Below are 17,630 nucleotides of genomic sequence, written 5' to 3' on the forward strand. Positions count from 1 at the left end.
CCTTTACCTGGTAACTCGGTGTGGCTCCCCACCCAGTAAGATCGGAGGTCACACAATTCATGGAATCTATTTATTTAGTCGTTTGGGAAAGAAATCCCAGAACACTGCAATAACTCCTCAGAACTACCTCCACGCAGGTGGTTGGATATACTGTCAATTGAATACTGTATGATACAGACTCCAAGAAATGTATAAATTACTGGAAACCAGTTGACCCTTTTAATGCTCCAGCTGGCATGCAAGGAATATAGTTCCAGGTACATACAATTTTCACATACATATGTGGACTGACTGGGGCATAAATTATGGCAGGGGCCTAGGGTCCACCTTGCTCTTTAGAGCTAAAGCTTAAAGGTAACTTCTCAGTTACATAAAGTACTCAAGATTATATATTTCAAATAAAATATTCAAAAGTATTTTACATATCTGTTAAGTTTTGCATGCCCACCCCCCTTTCCTTCTCAGAGATTAACACCCTTCCTTAGATGCCACGAAGTAGACTGGTACTAAACACTGAACTAAATCCATGAGGAAGCATGGCAATGGATCTTGGTTCAGCTGCTGATTTTCTTTATAGTTTTCTGCAAGTCACCTCCCCTCAGTGTCTTTATTCATAAAGTGGGGGGAATAATACGTGTTGTATATTAATCTTACAACATGGTTGGGGTCTTAAGTGAAGCACTAAATGTGGTATTTCGAAAGATTAGAACTCCATCATCTCTAGATAGGTGTCATGCCAGGGCCACCCAAGGTTTCTGGCTGAGTCAAAATCAGAACAGACACTTTTAAAGCACAAGGGCAATAACTACAAATACCACTAACTAAATCTGGCTTAATCTTGACCAACATCTGAGATAGTAAACCTTAAAACCAAAAGTAAGCTGTCCATCAAATTGTCACATATATTCTTAGAAAGAAAATAATAGAAATATCTCTTTGTATTTTCATTAAAAATGAAATGGACTCCAAACTCTGAAGACCTTCTTACCAGGCTATAGCGTCCCTAGCTAACATATCTGGTCATTTGAGACTTCTTTCTTTAAGAGCAAACCTCACCACGGGGAAATACTGAATTTAACTTATAATCAGTGTAATTAGTGAGTGCTAACATCGTTCCTTTTAGTGACTTGATCAGACATCAGAGCACCTAACATGCCTAGAAGGACCAGTCCCTCCTGGCATGGGAAGTGAGCACCCCAAAGCATAAAAACAGAGATCACCTGAACAAAGCTCTATGAATGATCAGAAGAAATAAGTCTAACGATGCTCACGTGATACCATGTTTCTCTGTGAAAATCTTGAGCCACTGAACTGAGCTCCTTAGAGTCCACAGTTCATGATTAGTGCCGGAAGGATCTAGCTGGTTACGGGCATTAAAATTAAACATTTGCAACCAACCCGTACACCCATGTCATAAGAAACATTAGATTAAGAAGCAGTACTACATTACTATCACAATCCATGTAGAATATTTCTAATATTTGAAATAGATACTTTAAAGAAAATAAAATGTAAAACTATATCTTTTTTCTTTCACCAGAAACTATTATTGAAACAAAAAAATTTACAAAGCACTTAAATCTCGAGTAGAAATTTTGTTGTTTGCCTTTAAGAGAAAGTTTATTGTTGCACTTTTGCACTCAAATGTACCTCAATGTACAGGATCAAATGCACATCGGTGACACCCACCCCTTCCCCACCAGCCTTTCCTTAAATGGCTTTCCCTAGCACGCTGGCTGCAAGGACAAAATCAAACGCTAGAAGGCACCTGCCCGAGCAGCACCATGTGCACGGTCCTCCTTACAACACATTCTGAGGGAACAGCATTACATGTCTAAAGGGCACAGGTGCTCTGCTGCAATTGCCTCTGAAGGTCAAAAAGGATTTTGGATACGCCAGTTCTTCTTTTTATTATAACCCCATCCTTTCTGCAAAGAAAATGACTAATCTTAAATTATTTTCATAGCGCTAACAGTCAATACCTCGTTTATAAAACAAGTACAGAATCATGTTTCCTCAAAAGGCCAACTAATGTATACTGTTTTTTAAACACAAATACTGATGACACCTGCTGGTAGAAAATATACTTTAGTTATCGGGAACTGCTTATGGAGAAGTGAGGCCTACAAAGTTGGCTGTCTTTGGCACCGATAACGAAACCAGAAAACTGGCCCCCAAACTCGCTTAGGTTTCTTTTGCCAACTTTGCCTGTGGTCGTTATCAGGAAGTGATATGCCACATCAATGAAGCCGGGAGATACACTGCACTGGACACCTCTGCCTCAAGAGGTGTAGCGCGTAAGAGATACCTGTACTTGGATTTAGACACTTAAACAAAATCTTCAGTGGTGATACCTGAAAAATATTTACCAACTATTTCTAAAATTGTTCCTCCCCCATCCTTACTCCTGTACCTGGACAGCTTCATAAAATGAAAATAAGTCACATTTATGTAATCTGGATCTAGCTACCATGAAGAAACTTAATATTTGAAATTTGGCGATCTATTTCTTCCATCACATTTGTGATACACAGATATATTTATATTCTAAGAATAAGAATAAGAAAAGACTAAGCAGAAGAATTTTACCTAAGCATTTAGCCAAACTACTTAAAAACACAGGACTAAGTGATAGCAAGAAGGGACTAGTTAGAGTCCAGAGCTATTCTTACAATTCTTTTCTTTGTTTTCTTTGACCCAATTCAATGTATTAATTAAACTTGGTTATGCTTTGTTTCCTTCCAAAAGGAGTTTGAGGGGCACTAGGCTCACTGCTCTTACAGTTATTAAATTATGAAGTTCCCATCGAAAAATCATTGTATTCATTCCAAGCCTGAACAACCTGAATTCTATGCAGGTGCTCTCCTGTCCACCTAAATAAGAGTCTAAATACCACTAGGGCCATAACACTTCCACAGCTGCTAGGAACAAAAACTCTCTGTGAAGATATACAACTGAGCTGAGGTGTGGGGTGGGACTGGGGGTGAGAAGTTGGTTTGCACTCATCTACAACCTGAGAATGGACTCTTGTCAGCTTGGAGCAGCTCTTGTTAGAGTCAATGAATCTTTGATGCTATCCTCCTGAATATACATAATTCAGTGAGCCAAGTGCACACAGCTGAGCAGACTCAAGGGTGCCAGGGGGGTAGAACCCCCAAGAAGGCTGCGACAAGGCCAGATGCACACCAGCCTCCACACTCTCCCCGGTCCGTGGTTGGGGAGAGTGGAGATCTCTCTCTCCACACATGAATGGCAACGATGAGCTGGGTCCTGTGGGTTCCACTATAGCTTAGTCACAGCAAAACTGCAACTAGGGAAAGCAACCATACTCCTTAAAACCCTGAAAGAAACACGGGGACGTTTTCTCCTCCCGCTGAACCCAACCTTTAAGGCCAGTGAACTCTTTGCCAGAGATATAACACACGGGAGGAAAGGCAGACTAAACACCAACCAGGAGAACTCCCTCACATCACCCACAAGGCACAGGAAAGTTCCCAGAAAGAGAAATGTTCCCCATGTCACAAGACAGCTTCCCACCCCCCTGAGGAGTTTAATTCACTTTCAGGATTCATGTGGGAAGACCTCAGATCATCATTTAGCCCCGAGACCTCCGCTGAATGACACCCACTGGCCACAGGTGACAAGCAGAGGTGCCATGTCCTATCTTTTTGCCAAACAGCTGCAAGGCCAAGCCTGACAGGTGAGATATCCCGAAGGGTCCCCCAAAACTACCACTGCCCCTCTAATCCAGGAAAGAAGAAACCCCGCGCTTAAAGGGTAGCTCTTAGGGTAACTCTTCCCTGATGACTGGGCCTGCTGATACAGTAGGATAAAGCCCCTTTGCCGGGTCTAGACAGAAGATTGACGGTCTAAGAGCGCTGCCAGAGGCAAAAGAGAGAAGGGGGTGAGGGCAGGGCCAAAAAGAGGCTGCTGCTTCCTGGAGGAGAAGATGGATAAGGGCAGAGAAGGTGGCTCATACTTGATCCACAGAGAGGGTAGGGAAGGGAGGCAAGAGACTGAGAGATGGAGACGCGGGAGAGAGTGGGTGAGAGATGGAGAGAAAGAGAGGAATATTCCGAGTGAGAGACGGAAACAGAGAGGCAGTGACAGAGGGAGGGAGCCGAGAGAGGAAGCGATGGAGACAGAGACAGACGACCGAAGAGGTCCAGGTGGAGGTCCGTACCTCGGCGTCCTTGGCCGAACTGCTGGCTGGGGGCACCTCCAGGCTGCTGTTTGCTCTCTTAACCGTGAGGTAGAAGGGGTAATCCTTGGCTACCATGGCGGCAGCCGGGCCTGCCCTTTGGGATGTCACCGCTGACCCGATGCGACCACAAAACTCCCAGGCGAAAGGGGGCCCCAGCTCCGCAGTGCTTGGCGGAGGCGGCGACACGAAGACTGACAGCCGGCTTCTAGTCCGGAGGAACCCTACTCTGGCAATTCGCAAAAGGGGGGTGGAGCCTCGAGCGGGCCCACCCAGCTGGGGTGGAGCGGGGCGCCAGCTCGGTTCCGCCCCGACTCGTCCCGTCCCGGGAGTGCCCAGGTGCCGTCCTGCAAAAACCCGGTAGGGTGGTGAGGGGCGATCCCATAGCGGGACCCCTACCTCCCTCGGGCGCGCGGGACCCCAGTTACGGGGACGCGATTGCGGGGCGCCCGGCCCAGAGGCAGATGCACTCGAACTCTCCAGGGACTCCCTGTGTGGAAGAGGCAGCGCGCAGAGCCGAGGCCTGAGCAAAAGCCGGGCCGAGGGAAACAGCTGGAGAAATGCAAGCATTTTAAAAGCCCACCTTAAGAAGAGGCGGCATTTTGTCTTGCCTTATTCCCAGCCAGTGATCCCCTCACCCCTCACCCACTTTTTTTTCTCCAAACGAACACCACTGGAATAGAGTCTGCAAACAGTAAAATGCGTCCATTTTAAGTGTACAGTTAGTTGAGTGCTCACAAATGTGAACACTTGTGACCACCTCCACAATCAGGACAGGAACTATTTCCTCCACTTCTAGAGAGTTCCCTCAAGCCCTTTCCTCTGACGCCATTTTTAAATATGAAGAGGCTGAGAAGAGGCTGCCTGCCTTTCAGGGCAATCTGACAGCGTCTGTAAGGATAAAGCTATGCTTCAATGACCAAGCTCCATCAGGCCTTACGGGAGAAACACATTGTAAACGAACAATGAGCACATTCGCTGCAGCCCTCTATGGACAGTAAAAAACAAACCCAAACTGGAAACAGCTCGTGTCCATCAGGAGAGAATACTTAAACTCCCCTCACTATAGAACACCATTCAGCAGCAGTTGAAGAGAAGATGGGTCTATGGGTCTGACGTGGAAAGATCTCCAATGTACTAAGTTCAGTTAATAATTACAGAGTAAGCACAGTACAAAACCATTTGCTTTAAAAACACATCTACAAAAGAATACCATACATTTTCTATAGAGCCATGTAGGTAAATACCATTGAAAACCATCCAGAAGGATCCACAGCAAAATCATATTATGAGCTCCCTTGGGGCTGAAGGGAGGCAATCAGTGCCAGAGGGTACCTGGTATAAAAAGATTCAAGGTAGCGGACAAAGGAGATTTGACATTTATAGCTAATGTTCTTAAATTTTTTTATAACATATATTCATGTGTTACTTGAGAAATTAGAAATTAATTTTTAAAGTACTAAAATGATCATTACCTCAGAAGTTATTTTGTAGACTGCACTGTTGAATTTTTCCCCATCCTTATCAAAGACATGGCCATAGCAAGTGGTGGTCTGGGAGATGATGTCTTTGGTTTTGACTTCTTAGGTGTACAGGAGGTAATGGGAAGGGAAATATCTAGTTCCTGTTCAGTGTTCTCTGCTTCTAGCTAAGGCCAGAATCCAAGAATTCCCACTTTCCAGACCGGAAACCTCATGGTACACAACCCTTTCATATCAGGTACCAAACCCGCACACTGGCACAAAATTCACCCACTGCCCTGCCCAACTAGTATAGACAAACTGCCTTGGAAGCAGGGAGAACCTGGCCCAGTTTTGCCAGCCTCACTATTGCCACAAATGTGAAGGAGCCTCCTGAATGAGTGGGTTCCAACCAAGAGTAAAGAGAACACCTGAGTTTTCTCTCTCAACTATATACCCTTAAGTGGGAAAGAAGTGGTCAAAGAAGAGGTCTGGAGTGGGCAAGAGTGCCTCAGGGCCACTGATTTTTCCTACCTCTATTCCCGAACACAACTGTGTCCTTTTAGCCTGAGCTGTGCTGATGGGGTGCTTATACAGGTGCCCCCCACAAACTTGGCCAAGCTTGGTGGGGGAATGTGGCGAAAGCCATCTCCAAGGGCACCCAACCTGGTTAATTCTGCAGCCAGAGCAGGGCCAGGAGGTGGTGACATGCCTACTTAGGGCTCCCTGGCTGCCATGAAGTACCTACAGCTGCTCCTCACTTCCTTCCTCTCCCTGCTTTTCTGGCCCCCACAGGCCCACCATCCCAACTAGAGGACTCTGGCCCCTTGGAGGATGGGCTTTGATCCCTGGTGGAGCTTGCTGGGCCTTGCCTTCCAGTTGGGAAGTGTACTTCCAGCACTCGGTAAAGAAAAGAGTGACAGCCCTGGGACTGGACTCCCTGCAGGATCCTCAGGGCTGAGCAGGAGGTCTGACCCACTATAAGTCCAGTGCAGTAATAAACTCTAAGGGGGAGAGGGGACTTTAGCTTCAAGTTTAAGTACAACTATCATAGAGCAAAGAGAGAGTCTTATTTGGTTGATGAGAAGGCTGCCATGTCCACTTTCTTGGGTTAAAACATTTTTTTTGCCCCTCCTTAGAAGATCTGGGACCATAGAAATCAATCAATACAAATGGTCACACAACATCTGTGCAGTAAACTTAAATCTTTTTCACTATACATGCTAGGTACAGGGAGAAAGGAGAGAGAGGAAAAAGAGGAGGGAGGGAAGGAGGGAGGAAGGGAGGGAGGGAGAAGGGAGAGGGTGCAGGGAAGGATAGAGAGAGATTGCTAGCTAATGGCCAGTAACAATTTAAATAGTGCTGCAAACAAAACAAACATACGCCCCAAAATGAGTGTGAAAGGAAAAATGGGAATCTGGAGTTCCCTTGGGAGGTCTGATGCTTCCAAGCTTCTCATAACATGACTAGGAGGATTCTGGTGTTTAAGACATATATTCACATAGTTTTGGTACAATAGAGCCTATAAACTGAAGCCGGCAATTTTGGGGTGTACACAAACCAGATATGTGGTCCTTGAGACATTTAAAGGATTTTCAAAGATATTTTTGACCCCATGCAATTTCCACCTTTGTGCCCTGACTTCAGAACTTTCCCAGTGTGCGATAAACTCCCATATTAACAGAATTTGTGTTTCAGCATTTGCCTAGGATTCCAATTAGGGGTGTCTGCGACCAAAAACTTTGCCAGAAGCAGACAGCTCTACAGGAGGGCTTCCAAGCACACCCCTGAGGCCGGTGTCACAGTTGAGGGAAGTGGCCCAACTTTGCAGTGCTGCCCAGCTGATCTGGCCCCAAGGGCCCGGCATTCCCCATCTTGCCTGTGTGTGTGTTTATGGCCTTAGGAAGAACACTGCCCTAACAGTCAGCTTCACTCAAACCTACAGCACAAAGTGCCTTTCAGAACTCGCCTTCGGCCCAACCCGTTATAATCCTATAAAACGCTTCACAGCCAGGCAGTGTTCCTCACTAGCCAGAAGCCTGGAGACTGGAATAAAGAAGTCTGTTCTGCGTTTCCAGGAACAGTGCCAAGAGCAGGGCCTGCATTTTCGCCTGGGCCGAGCGGGGCTCATTTGTGCTGCTGGTGGAAGTGGTGGGTCTCCACATACAAGCCCACCACTGATTATTAGCTCCTTTTAGCTGAGCACACAGCCAGGCATGGCTGGAAGACCATCAATCAATTCCTCAAATCCAATGCCATGACTCTGAGCAGAACAAGCCAGCATAAGCCTAAAACTTAAGAAATTAGAGTGATTGTGACAATCTTCTCAGCCAATGGGACGATGCTTTGTCCTGTCAGCATTATACTTAACATCAGGGTTAGTGCATTCTTCTTTTTCTTAAAGCCTCATGTGTTCATTCATTCATTTGTTCATTCATCCATTCATTCATCGAATACAGAAGAGTGTGTATTACAAATCAGGTGCTGAACTAGCTATATTTCTCCTCTCCTCTTCTCTATCCATTCCTGAACCTCTATGCCAGGAAGGTGTGTAATATACACCTGCTCAAGGAACATGGCTGACCTTAAAACATGGCTGACCTTAAAACATGGCCTTTCAACTGTAACCTCTGCATTGCAGAAGGCGGTCAAGTGACAGCAGCCGATCTTCCGAAGCCCGGCCTCCAGACACACGCAACTTCATCTGCTTCCTTGGCATCTGGAGCCATCTCTTCTGTTCCTGCTCATCTAACATGGGCGTGTAGCTACATGTTGGACACACATGAGTACCAACACCTCTCCCCTGCCATTTGGGAAACATTCCCAGGTAACGACCAAGCTCCCTCTCCTTTTGCAACTTCAGTCTTGATGGGAGAGGGGAGTTAAAAGCCTGGATAAGTTCTGGCAGTGAATTCTGAGTGATCAGGACTATGGTTTACTGCCAGATAGGTAAAAATGGCAGAAATGAAGCACTGATAATATCTAAAAATGATACTAATATTATGACTTTCCCCCTGCCTGGGGATAGGTCCACTAGCTCCAGGCTACATTTATGAAAAAACATCCCTGGGTCGTCTAAAGCTGGAAGACTTCATTCTTGCATTCCCTTAAAGATTTCATTTTCTGGAACAAGTCTGAAAAACCGGTTAAGTGATAGAATCTTTCTCTTCCTCCCAGGATTGTGCTAATCCTGCGCATTGTTAACTATAATGCCAAAATAATCAAGACTTTGTGTTTGGGGGGGAAAAAAAAAGAATGAATATCTGTCTTGCCCTGATATACTACAGGCAGGTGCATTTCCTAGTCTCTGGTTCATTACGGCAGCAATTCTCAACTGGGGTTGATTTTGCCCACAAGGTGACATTTGGCAATGTCTGGATACATTTTTAATTGTCATTGGGGGAGGGTGCTAGTGACATCTAATGGATAGAGGCTTAGGGTGCTGGTAAACATCCTACAATGCACAGGACAGCCACCTCCACAACAAAGAATTACCAGGTCCAAAATGCCAATAATTCCACTACTGAGAAACCCTGTATTAAAGAGAGAGTAGAATTGAAATACGGCATCAGATCTAGGAGAATCTCTTAGTTTTGATCTCAAGGATATTTTCTCTTTAGACCAAGATCATTGATTAATGCCAAATGTGAGTTTAGGTATGGTGGAGCAAAGGAAAAAATTCTTAAGTGCCAAGAAGCCTCAGAATATTGACCTGCCTAGAATCTTTCCCTGATGTCCAAACCTGACTCTTCACTGAATAACAGATTTCATAAAACATGAAGAGGACAAGACAATAAGGAAGAATACGGGAGTAAAGCAGTATGGGAGATGGGGGACAGAAAATTGTCTTACATCGCTTCAGAAACGAAAATGCACTTCAAAAGACCCGTAAATTAAAGATAATACTTCAAGAAGAAACTGGGGAGGGAAGAAAAATGTTTCAAAACTTGGTCTTTCCCAAGACAATCTTTACCACCATATTTAACTGTTTTGGGGTACAGAAATGCAAATTCAGTGATGAAATAAAAACCCCAAAGGGTTCGATTGACCATTTTTTTGATACATACCGGTACTATTTATGGCTGTACAGTGTATGTGACCAGAAACCCGTCTTCACTCCAGATTTTGCAATAAGAATCCTGACATTCTCCAATTTTAGCTGATTGCTATCAACAGGCTTATTTTGCTTAGAGGATGTAAGCCAGCCCTGAGAATACTTTCTGTACAAAGGGTCTTCAAACTCTATGGAAAGTCTGCATGTTTGAGAGCATTTTTATATTTTTTGATCAAGAATTCAATGAATTTGTTATACTCTAAAACTATTTATTCCCTTCAGACTACAGCTAATGTATGCGTTATGTAGGGTTCTTTTTTTTTTATATACTAACCATTGCTTGGAGAAATTGGAATCTAAAATGTATCAGTTCTAGCTTTGGATAGTGGAAGTGTTTTCTCTTCTATTAACTATAAACTCAGCAATCAAAATACCACATTTCATCAAACCTAAGATGTCAAAGACTGTAATATGTGCTACTATTTCATGTACTACCAGGAAGGATAATAAGGTTGCCACTGATATAACACGTGATCAACTATAAGATACATCCCAATGCCAGAGAAGTTGAAATGTGGGGGAAATGGGCATAACAATGAAATATAGCAGTAGGCTGGGCTTGGTTTTGAAAAAATCTCAGCTGGCTGGGATTTGAAAACACACACATTTATAGAAACATGACTTCTGGGAATTCAGGGACAATAATTCCAGAGACCACCTGCAATGAAAGCAACAGAGAAACTTACCAAATCCATAACCCTGGGCCCCACTTTGGGTCCACTGAGTTAGAATCTTTAGCAGTGGCCTCCAGAAATTTGGGTGAGAGTTATCAGCAAGCCCAATAATGAACCTGGGCCCTGTTCTGAAACACTTTGACCACAGAACCTCAGGCCAGAGGTTCCCACGAGTAATTAGCCCAATGGTTGTAGCACCAAACTCCAAAACAGACATGGGGAGATGCTCATTTGTTCATCCAGCACTGAGGAACTATTACATACTAGTCAGCCTGCTATACGCATATGGGTGCATCAGAGATACAATGAAAAAATATGCAAGCCCCCATTTCCAGTAAACTACCAACTAAGCCACCCACCAGGAGATGTGTTCTGGCTCTTGGGACTTGATTTACAATCTGGTATCCAGAGTTCCAATTAAAAACATTCTTATCTTCATAGCCAGGGGACATGACTGTATTTAAGTTTTTAAAAAATTAGCTGTAGCAGTAGAGAATAGGAGGAGGGTAGTTGGCTTGAGATGTTTACTTGAAAAAGACCTGGGGCTGTGGGGAGGCGAGGAGGGGGATAGCGTGTGTAGAAGACCTTAATTACAGAACAAGTTCAACCAGCAGAAACAGATTCCTGGCAAACATGTGCCTCACTCATCTGGTGGTAGCTGATGTGGGCTGGTGCGTGCTAGAGAGCAGCCCATTAGCTGAATGTGTTCCTCCAGCTGTGGGCATCCAACAACACTAGAGAAGGGTTAGGGGGTGCAGGTTTACTGAGCACTTTGGTTAAGTGGGGACTAAGCTACAGGAGCTTCTGCTGTGTTTCATTTTTTTCCATCTTGCATCTAAAACCATGCTCAGCAAACACAGGTCGCACGTACCCACAATTCCGACTGAATCAAAAGCCTTGGCCACAGAGGCTGAAAAAAAGCACCAGCCTCTGGTTCACCAACTTTCATTACTGTGTAATCATTTAGTTCTTTGGCATGATAAGATCACCCACCAGAGAGCTTCCTGGCTAATTCCTGTCATCCAAGGCTGGCCTTGATCCCCAGGCAAGTGGGGGCACAGTGCTGAGTATTTCTCTTTCCCCAATATGCATCTTGCTCATAATGAGCAATTCAAAGTGCCACCGTTCCCTGACCTCAAGCTATAAGGGCATAGGGACCATATATCTCACTCACCACAGTGGCTCCCGTGCTTTCTAATCATGCTGGCATATGGTAGAAAGAGCCATATTTGTTGAAATAAAAATTAAATTGAAATGGGGCTAATCAAAGAACATGTCATGGAGGAGGTAAATCCAGAGAAGAATTTTTACAACGAGGAACAAAAGTTTTTGAGATAGGACCAAGAAATTACATGCAGAATACCACAATGGGCTGTTAAAAGAAATTTTGAAAAGGAGACATGGGTCCCTAATATTTAGCTTCATGAAGAGTCCAAAACTCACCCAAACCACTTGAGAGACAGCTCTTGCTATGGGGCCTTCTTGGGTATTACTGAGAGCTTTCAGTTCCCTCCAGCTTGTTTATACACACACAGCAATTTACTCTAACTCCTGAAGAAGATGGACTTGCTAGGGAGACTGAAACTCGGGTGGCAAAAGGATGCCAAAAGGTTTGTTACCAGAGGTGCGGTGTCACATGCTCACCTGCCCTTTTCCTTCCCTCCAACAGCATTTTCTTTCTTTACCTTCTCTAGGTTTTTGATTCCAGGTTAAGCTCTAGAAAACATTTTTTTTTTTTTAAACATTTTTTTCTTTTCAATTTGCCATGCTCATACTTAGTGCTATTTATACTGAAAATTTCTTCTCTGGTGTTGGGCCCTGAAGAACTGACTTTTAAGGGGGAGGAAAGATTTTTGTCTGGTGCTTCTGCAAGATTAAACATGGTGCTAATCTAAAGTACCCACGCTGATATGAAATTATGGACCCAAGGACTTTTTTAACCCAAGAAAACTTCTCTGCTGGCTGCTTTACAAAGGGAGGGCCATGCTCTCCATCCTCACCTGGAGTCTTATAAGACAAGCTTTGAGAGCTCATTCTGGTCTAGACACAGCACATGGTAAACAAAACTCATCCGTCAGTGAGTGGGAGGAAGGGAGGGAAGAAGGTAAGAGAGAATTAAAGTTGTAAAGTCAACATCACGTGGCTTCCTCCTTGAACTTTAATAACCCAGTGCTGCCTGCAGGCTCAGAAAAACCAAATGCAATGGGTAGGTATAAGGATTGCTCTGGTGCCAGGAAAATGCAATAAGGCATAACTTTTACAAGGTGAGCAATGAATAAATGCCCTGCAGCAACAAAAAGCTTTTAAGATCTCTGACGTTGGAAGCCAGATGCCTGAAACGTTGGTTCAGTGCATCCAAAATGCACAACAGATAAGACCACCTTCTTCAAGATGAACTCATCTTCTGGGGCAAACAATAGCTGGGGAGCCTGGGTTTTTATGATGGACGGAAGGAGGGGAAGAAGATCAGTATTTTCTTTGCCACAGCAAGAAACATTTTAATGCATGTTAGAGTTTTTCCACATGTTGGGCAAATTTTCTAGAATGTTTTTAAAGGGGAACATTCTGCAGACTCCCTTGGTTTCTGAAAGAGCTATCTTTCTCCCTGGGTCAGGGAGGGATCTTATTCTTGAGAAGATCTGAAACCACCGCTCTTCATTCGGGTTCTGCTGTTATGAAATACAGTGTGGGGCGTTTTGTTATGCTTTACCCCCAGAAGTGTTAAAGGAAGTGCCTGTCACCAACGCTCAAAAATAAAAATGAAAATGATGCAAAAAATGAAAATGATGCTGGCAGAGCTCAAAAACCAAAGGGATCAGCATTTTGCGTTAGTTTCCTGTTCATAAAACTTTATAAAAACAACCCACCCATGAAAGAAAAAAAAAGCCTACAACAATAGCTCATTATTCTTTTCCTCAACGCTTGCCTCATACCACTCTGAAATTAGGTGCCATCACATTTCCTGAGTTATGGGCTCCAAAGACCACATCCCTTTCCTCCCTTCCTTGCCCCTACCCCTCCTGGCATCATTCCTGAATTTACTCGTAGACACGTCTCCAGCTTATGAGCTCAGCAGAAAGAGACCAGCATTCACCCTCCTACCTGTCCAGAAGGCCAATCATCTGTACCAGCTGGAAGCAGGAATAATGGAGGCTTCCTTCCTCCAAATTCATTTTTATTTCCTAGAGAAACTTTTAATATGGAAGGTGCAAAGTTACAAAGTGAAAGAAAAACACCTACAGACCGTTCCAGTAAACTGAAAAATATTATAAATGCATTGCCTTGTGACATTAACTTTTGAAGACTAAGATATTTCCCTTCTACCCTGGCTCTAAAGTAAAACTTTGTGGAATATTCAACACCTTATTCTTCAGTTCCTGGTAGAACATAGGAGAATATAAGCTTTAGAATGAGAAGCCTGGACGCAAATATCAAGTTTACCACTTGCTATCTATACGACTTTTGACAATTTATTCAACCATGCCAAACCTTAGTTTAATCATCTATAAAATGGGGATATGAAAGTTTCAAGGCTTTAATGAGATAAAGCATATGAATAATTTAATGAGATATATGACGTGTGATAAAAAATACGGTGAATGTATAAATAAAAAAAATTATTACAGTAAAAGACACATTGCCATTAATCCCCCTCAAAATATTCCCCCTTGCTTTGAACTTATCCCGTTGTCCTTGCCACTTTCTGAAGCAGTTATGGAAGTCCTCTTTCATGAGTGTCTTTAGTTGCACTGTCATAGCTGCCTTGATGCCCTGAATCGATTCAAAATGTTTATCTTTCATGGTCATTTTGACTTTGGAGAAAAGCCAGAAGTTGCATGGTGCCAGATCCAATGAATAGGGCAGATGAGGACACACCATAATGTTTTTACTTGACAGAAATTGCCATACCAGAAGCAATGTGTGACACGATGATCAACAAATATTATGAATGCTGCTGCTAAGTGCCATCCAACGGAAAGGCAGGGATCTTCAATATGGGAAGCGGAGCATGACCCTTAGTAACAGTGTGTGACAAGTTTCAACTTGTTCAGCGCAGTCAGTCGGGTGTGAGCTACGGTTGAGAGAAGGTGTGTTTTAAAGTGTGCTGTAAATCATCCTTCATCATGACAACGCTCCATGTCACACATCGCTTCTGGTATACCGCAATTTCTGTCAAATAAAAACATTACGGTGTGTCCTCATCCACCTTATTCACTGGATTTTGTACCATGTGACTTCTGGCTCTTCCCCAAAGTCAAAATGATTCAGGACACTGAGGCAGCCATGACAGCGCAACTAAAGACACTCACGAAAGAGGACTTCCAGAATTGCTTCAGAAAGTGGCAAGAATGATGGGTTAAGTGTGTTCGAAGTGGGGGGGAGTATTTTGAGTGGTATTAATGGCAATGTGTCTTTTATTGCAATATACTTTTTTTAAAATCGTTCACTGTATTGTGTGATCACATCTCGTACATATGTCAGCATTCTAGGTACAAGGTAAGCACATAATCCATATTGCTATTACCTTTCTAGTATATAAATCATCCTACTCCCTTTTTTCTCAATGAATTAGAGAGGAAAAATGGGATTTGGGGATTCTTTTCTATCCTCCTTTCTTCCAAAAGGGTTAATTCTTTAATTTAAATCCATGATTTCAAATACCGATTTAACTATTGGATATATATATAATAAAAGCAGCATAGTGAAGAGTGAAACTGATCTAAATTTGAAGACATGGGGTATAATCCTGGTTCTACCATTAAACTTGCTGTGTGACCTTGGGCAAGTCAATTAAACTCTTTGAGGTACAGTTTCTTGAACTATAAAATAAGGAGATTTAAACATAAATGTTTATCTTCTGTGATTCTATAAAACAGCAAAGAGTGAAGTGTATATGAATTGTGTCAATTTTATGCTATTTTATTTTAGGAAAGAAAATTAAAATGATAATATCACTTACTGACAAAACAGCATCCTTGTCTAAAATTAGCATGTTTGGTCTAGGCAGCCCACATTCTGGGTTGGTTCGGTATGGTCATATTTTATAAGGGGTCATCAGAAAATTCAGTTCAATGTCCTCAGTTGTCAGGAAATGCATAAGCATATAGATTCCTTTAACATCAAATGGCCAAGAAAACAAGGTTGAAACAGATCAACTGTGAGCACCGAAACACTGAAGGGAAAATGGAGCTAGACTACAAATGGAATAGAACTGGCCAAAAATATACCAGTGACACTTAAAAATAGGTACTTGGCTGCATGATGCCTGTGTTATCTGCACAACAACATTTGGTTCCTACTGTGCCCTCTTCCTACAGGCCTGTTATGACTATGAGAGCTGTCTGTTCCTTCAGTGACCAAGTCTTGCTGCCTTGTGGATTTTCCCCAGTCATAACTTCCTTTCTGCCCTTTGGGTAGGCTGTTTACATCCAAGTGGCAGGACCGTGGCCAGTTGTGTTCTGAATATAACACACTGCTGGCGACTGGCATGTGATGCTACGCACCAGGAGCTTCTCAAGGCTGAGGGCTCTGTGCACCGAGGCCAAACTGCCGACGCAAAACATTTACACTGATGTCACACATTTATAAAAATCAGAAGTAAAGACAAAAATACATGGCAGCAACTTCTACACAGTGCCCTATAAATAACAAATGGAACTAGAATTAGTCAACAACTCATAAGCTTCACTGTTCTTTTACATCGGTGTCTTCCACTTGACTATAAGCTCCACGAGGGCAAGAATTATGACTCCCTTGCTCACCATTGTCCCCCAGTGCTGAGATATGCCTGGTAAGTGACAGGCGCTCAACAAATGATGACCATGGCTCGTGCTGACTGAGGGTATGCTGTCTGCCAGGCACTGTTCTTTGACTTTACATGATGTATCTCAGGCAATCCTCACAACCATCCAATATGGTGCGTACTTCTATAAAGGGAGAAACTGAGGCACAGGGAGTTCAAACAACTTGCCCAGTCACAGAGCTGGGAAGTAGCAGAGCTGGGGTTCAAATGCAAGTGTTTGCTTCCAGAACCTACAGTTTCAATTCCAAAGGAGAATATTAATTATCTGCAGGCCATTTGTAACTTAGGAGGTGTCCTAATGCCAGAGACTATGACGCTGAGGGTCAGGATTCAAGCCTATTAAATATAACAGAAAGAACATCAAATGACAGTCAGGAGACCTGGGTTCAAATTTTAGCCCTGGACTCCTACAGCTACTTTGGTAAAATCCTGTGACCTCTTTGTTGAACAGTTTCCCCTGCTGACTAATAAGGGATTGGATGGTCACTCAGGTCCCTGACAGTTGTAAATCTCAAGAGCTAGAATCACCCTAGATATACTCTTACATTCAGAAAACTGCAGGTCACACAAGTGTGCTCCTCCATTTTCCAACAAGGGAGAACCACCAACATATATCCTCAACAATCAAGCAAGTTACTCAATCTTTCGGAGACTCAGTGGCCTCATTTGCAATTAGGACATAATAGCACTTACTTCAAAGGGTGAAGGTGAAGATTAGAGAGAAGCCAGGGAAGGGGCTGACACACAGTAGTAATTTCATAAACAGTAGCTAGGTTTATTATGGTCCCAAAGAGAGCTGGGAGGTAAATCTGGAGGAGGAAAAAAAATCTCCTCAAAGCCCAGCAACCAACCAACCAATCCAAAAGACAGTGCTGAAACAAAGATATTTAAATAACTTCTAATAGTAGAGTACACATTTGCCACATCCCCTGAACAAAAATTTCATATTGGATTCTCTTTCAAAAACTGGAGTAATTTAGACAGGTTTGAATTAAGTTTGGATAGAACAAAAAGGAACCATTGTGATTTGGGGAATCACATGTGAGCGCTGAAATGCTAGATAATAGTGGTAGGTGCCATGGGCTCTATGCCAGGCCCATGACATGCACATGACATATTATCTTACTGAGTCGTCAAGACCTGCTGCAGAGGGTGCTTTCTCTGTTTTATAGATGAGGACATAGAGGCTCAGAAAGGTTAAGTAATGTGCTCAAGGTCATACAACTACTAAATATCCACACCAGAACTTAGTCTGCCTGGAACACCAGTGGTCTTAGCCACACCGCTGCACCCCCCCACCCCGCCCCACCAGGATAGAATGTCATTGGCCTCAGCGTGCCCCAGATCCACAGGGAAGCAATCCTTGTCCACAGCACAG

General features: G+C 43.4%; 1 protein-coding gene across 3 annotated transcripts in view; it reads right to left on the bottom strand.

Annotated features, from left to right (window-relative positions):
• Positions 1-17,630, bottom strand: part of ARHGEF3 (Rho guanine nucleotide exchange factor 3) — a 295,758-nt gene that overhangs the window by 56,255 nt on the left and 221,873 nt on the right. The window contains exon 1 of one of the 3 annotated variants that reach the window (XM_019724207.3): positions 4,184-4,428. The exons of the other annotated variants lie outside the window; for them this stretch is intronic. Coding sequence (XP_019579766.1) covers positions 4,184-4,279 — 96 coding nt within the window. The 5' untranslated portion in view covers positions 4,280-4,428. Of the gene's footprint in view, positions 1-4,183; positions 4,429-17,630 lie in introns of those variants that run through there. 3 annotated transcript variants of the gene reach the window in all.

The sequence above is a fragment of the Rhinolophus sinicus genome, chromosome 5 (genome assembly GCF_057876585.1).
Source record: "Rhinolophus sinicus isolate RSI-liver-muscle chromosome 5, RSI-T2T, whole genome shotgun sequence".
In the NCBI taxonomy this organism is placed as follows: Eukaryota; Metazoa; Chordata; class Mammalia; order Chiroptera; family Rhinolophidae; genus Rhinolophus; species Rhinolophus sinicus.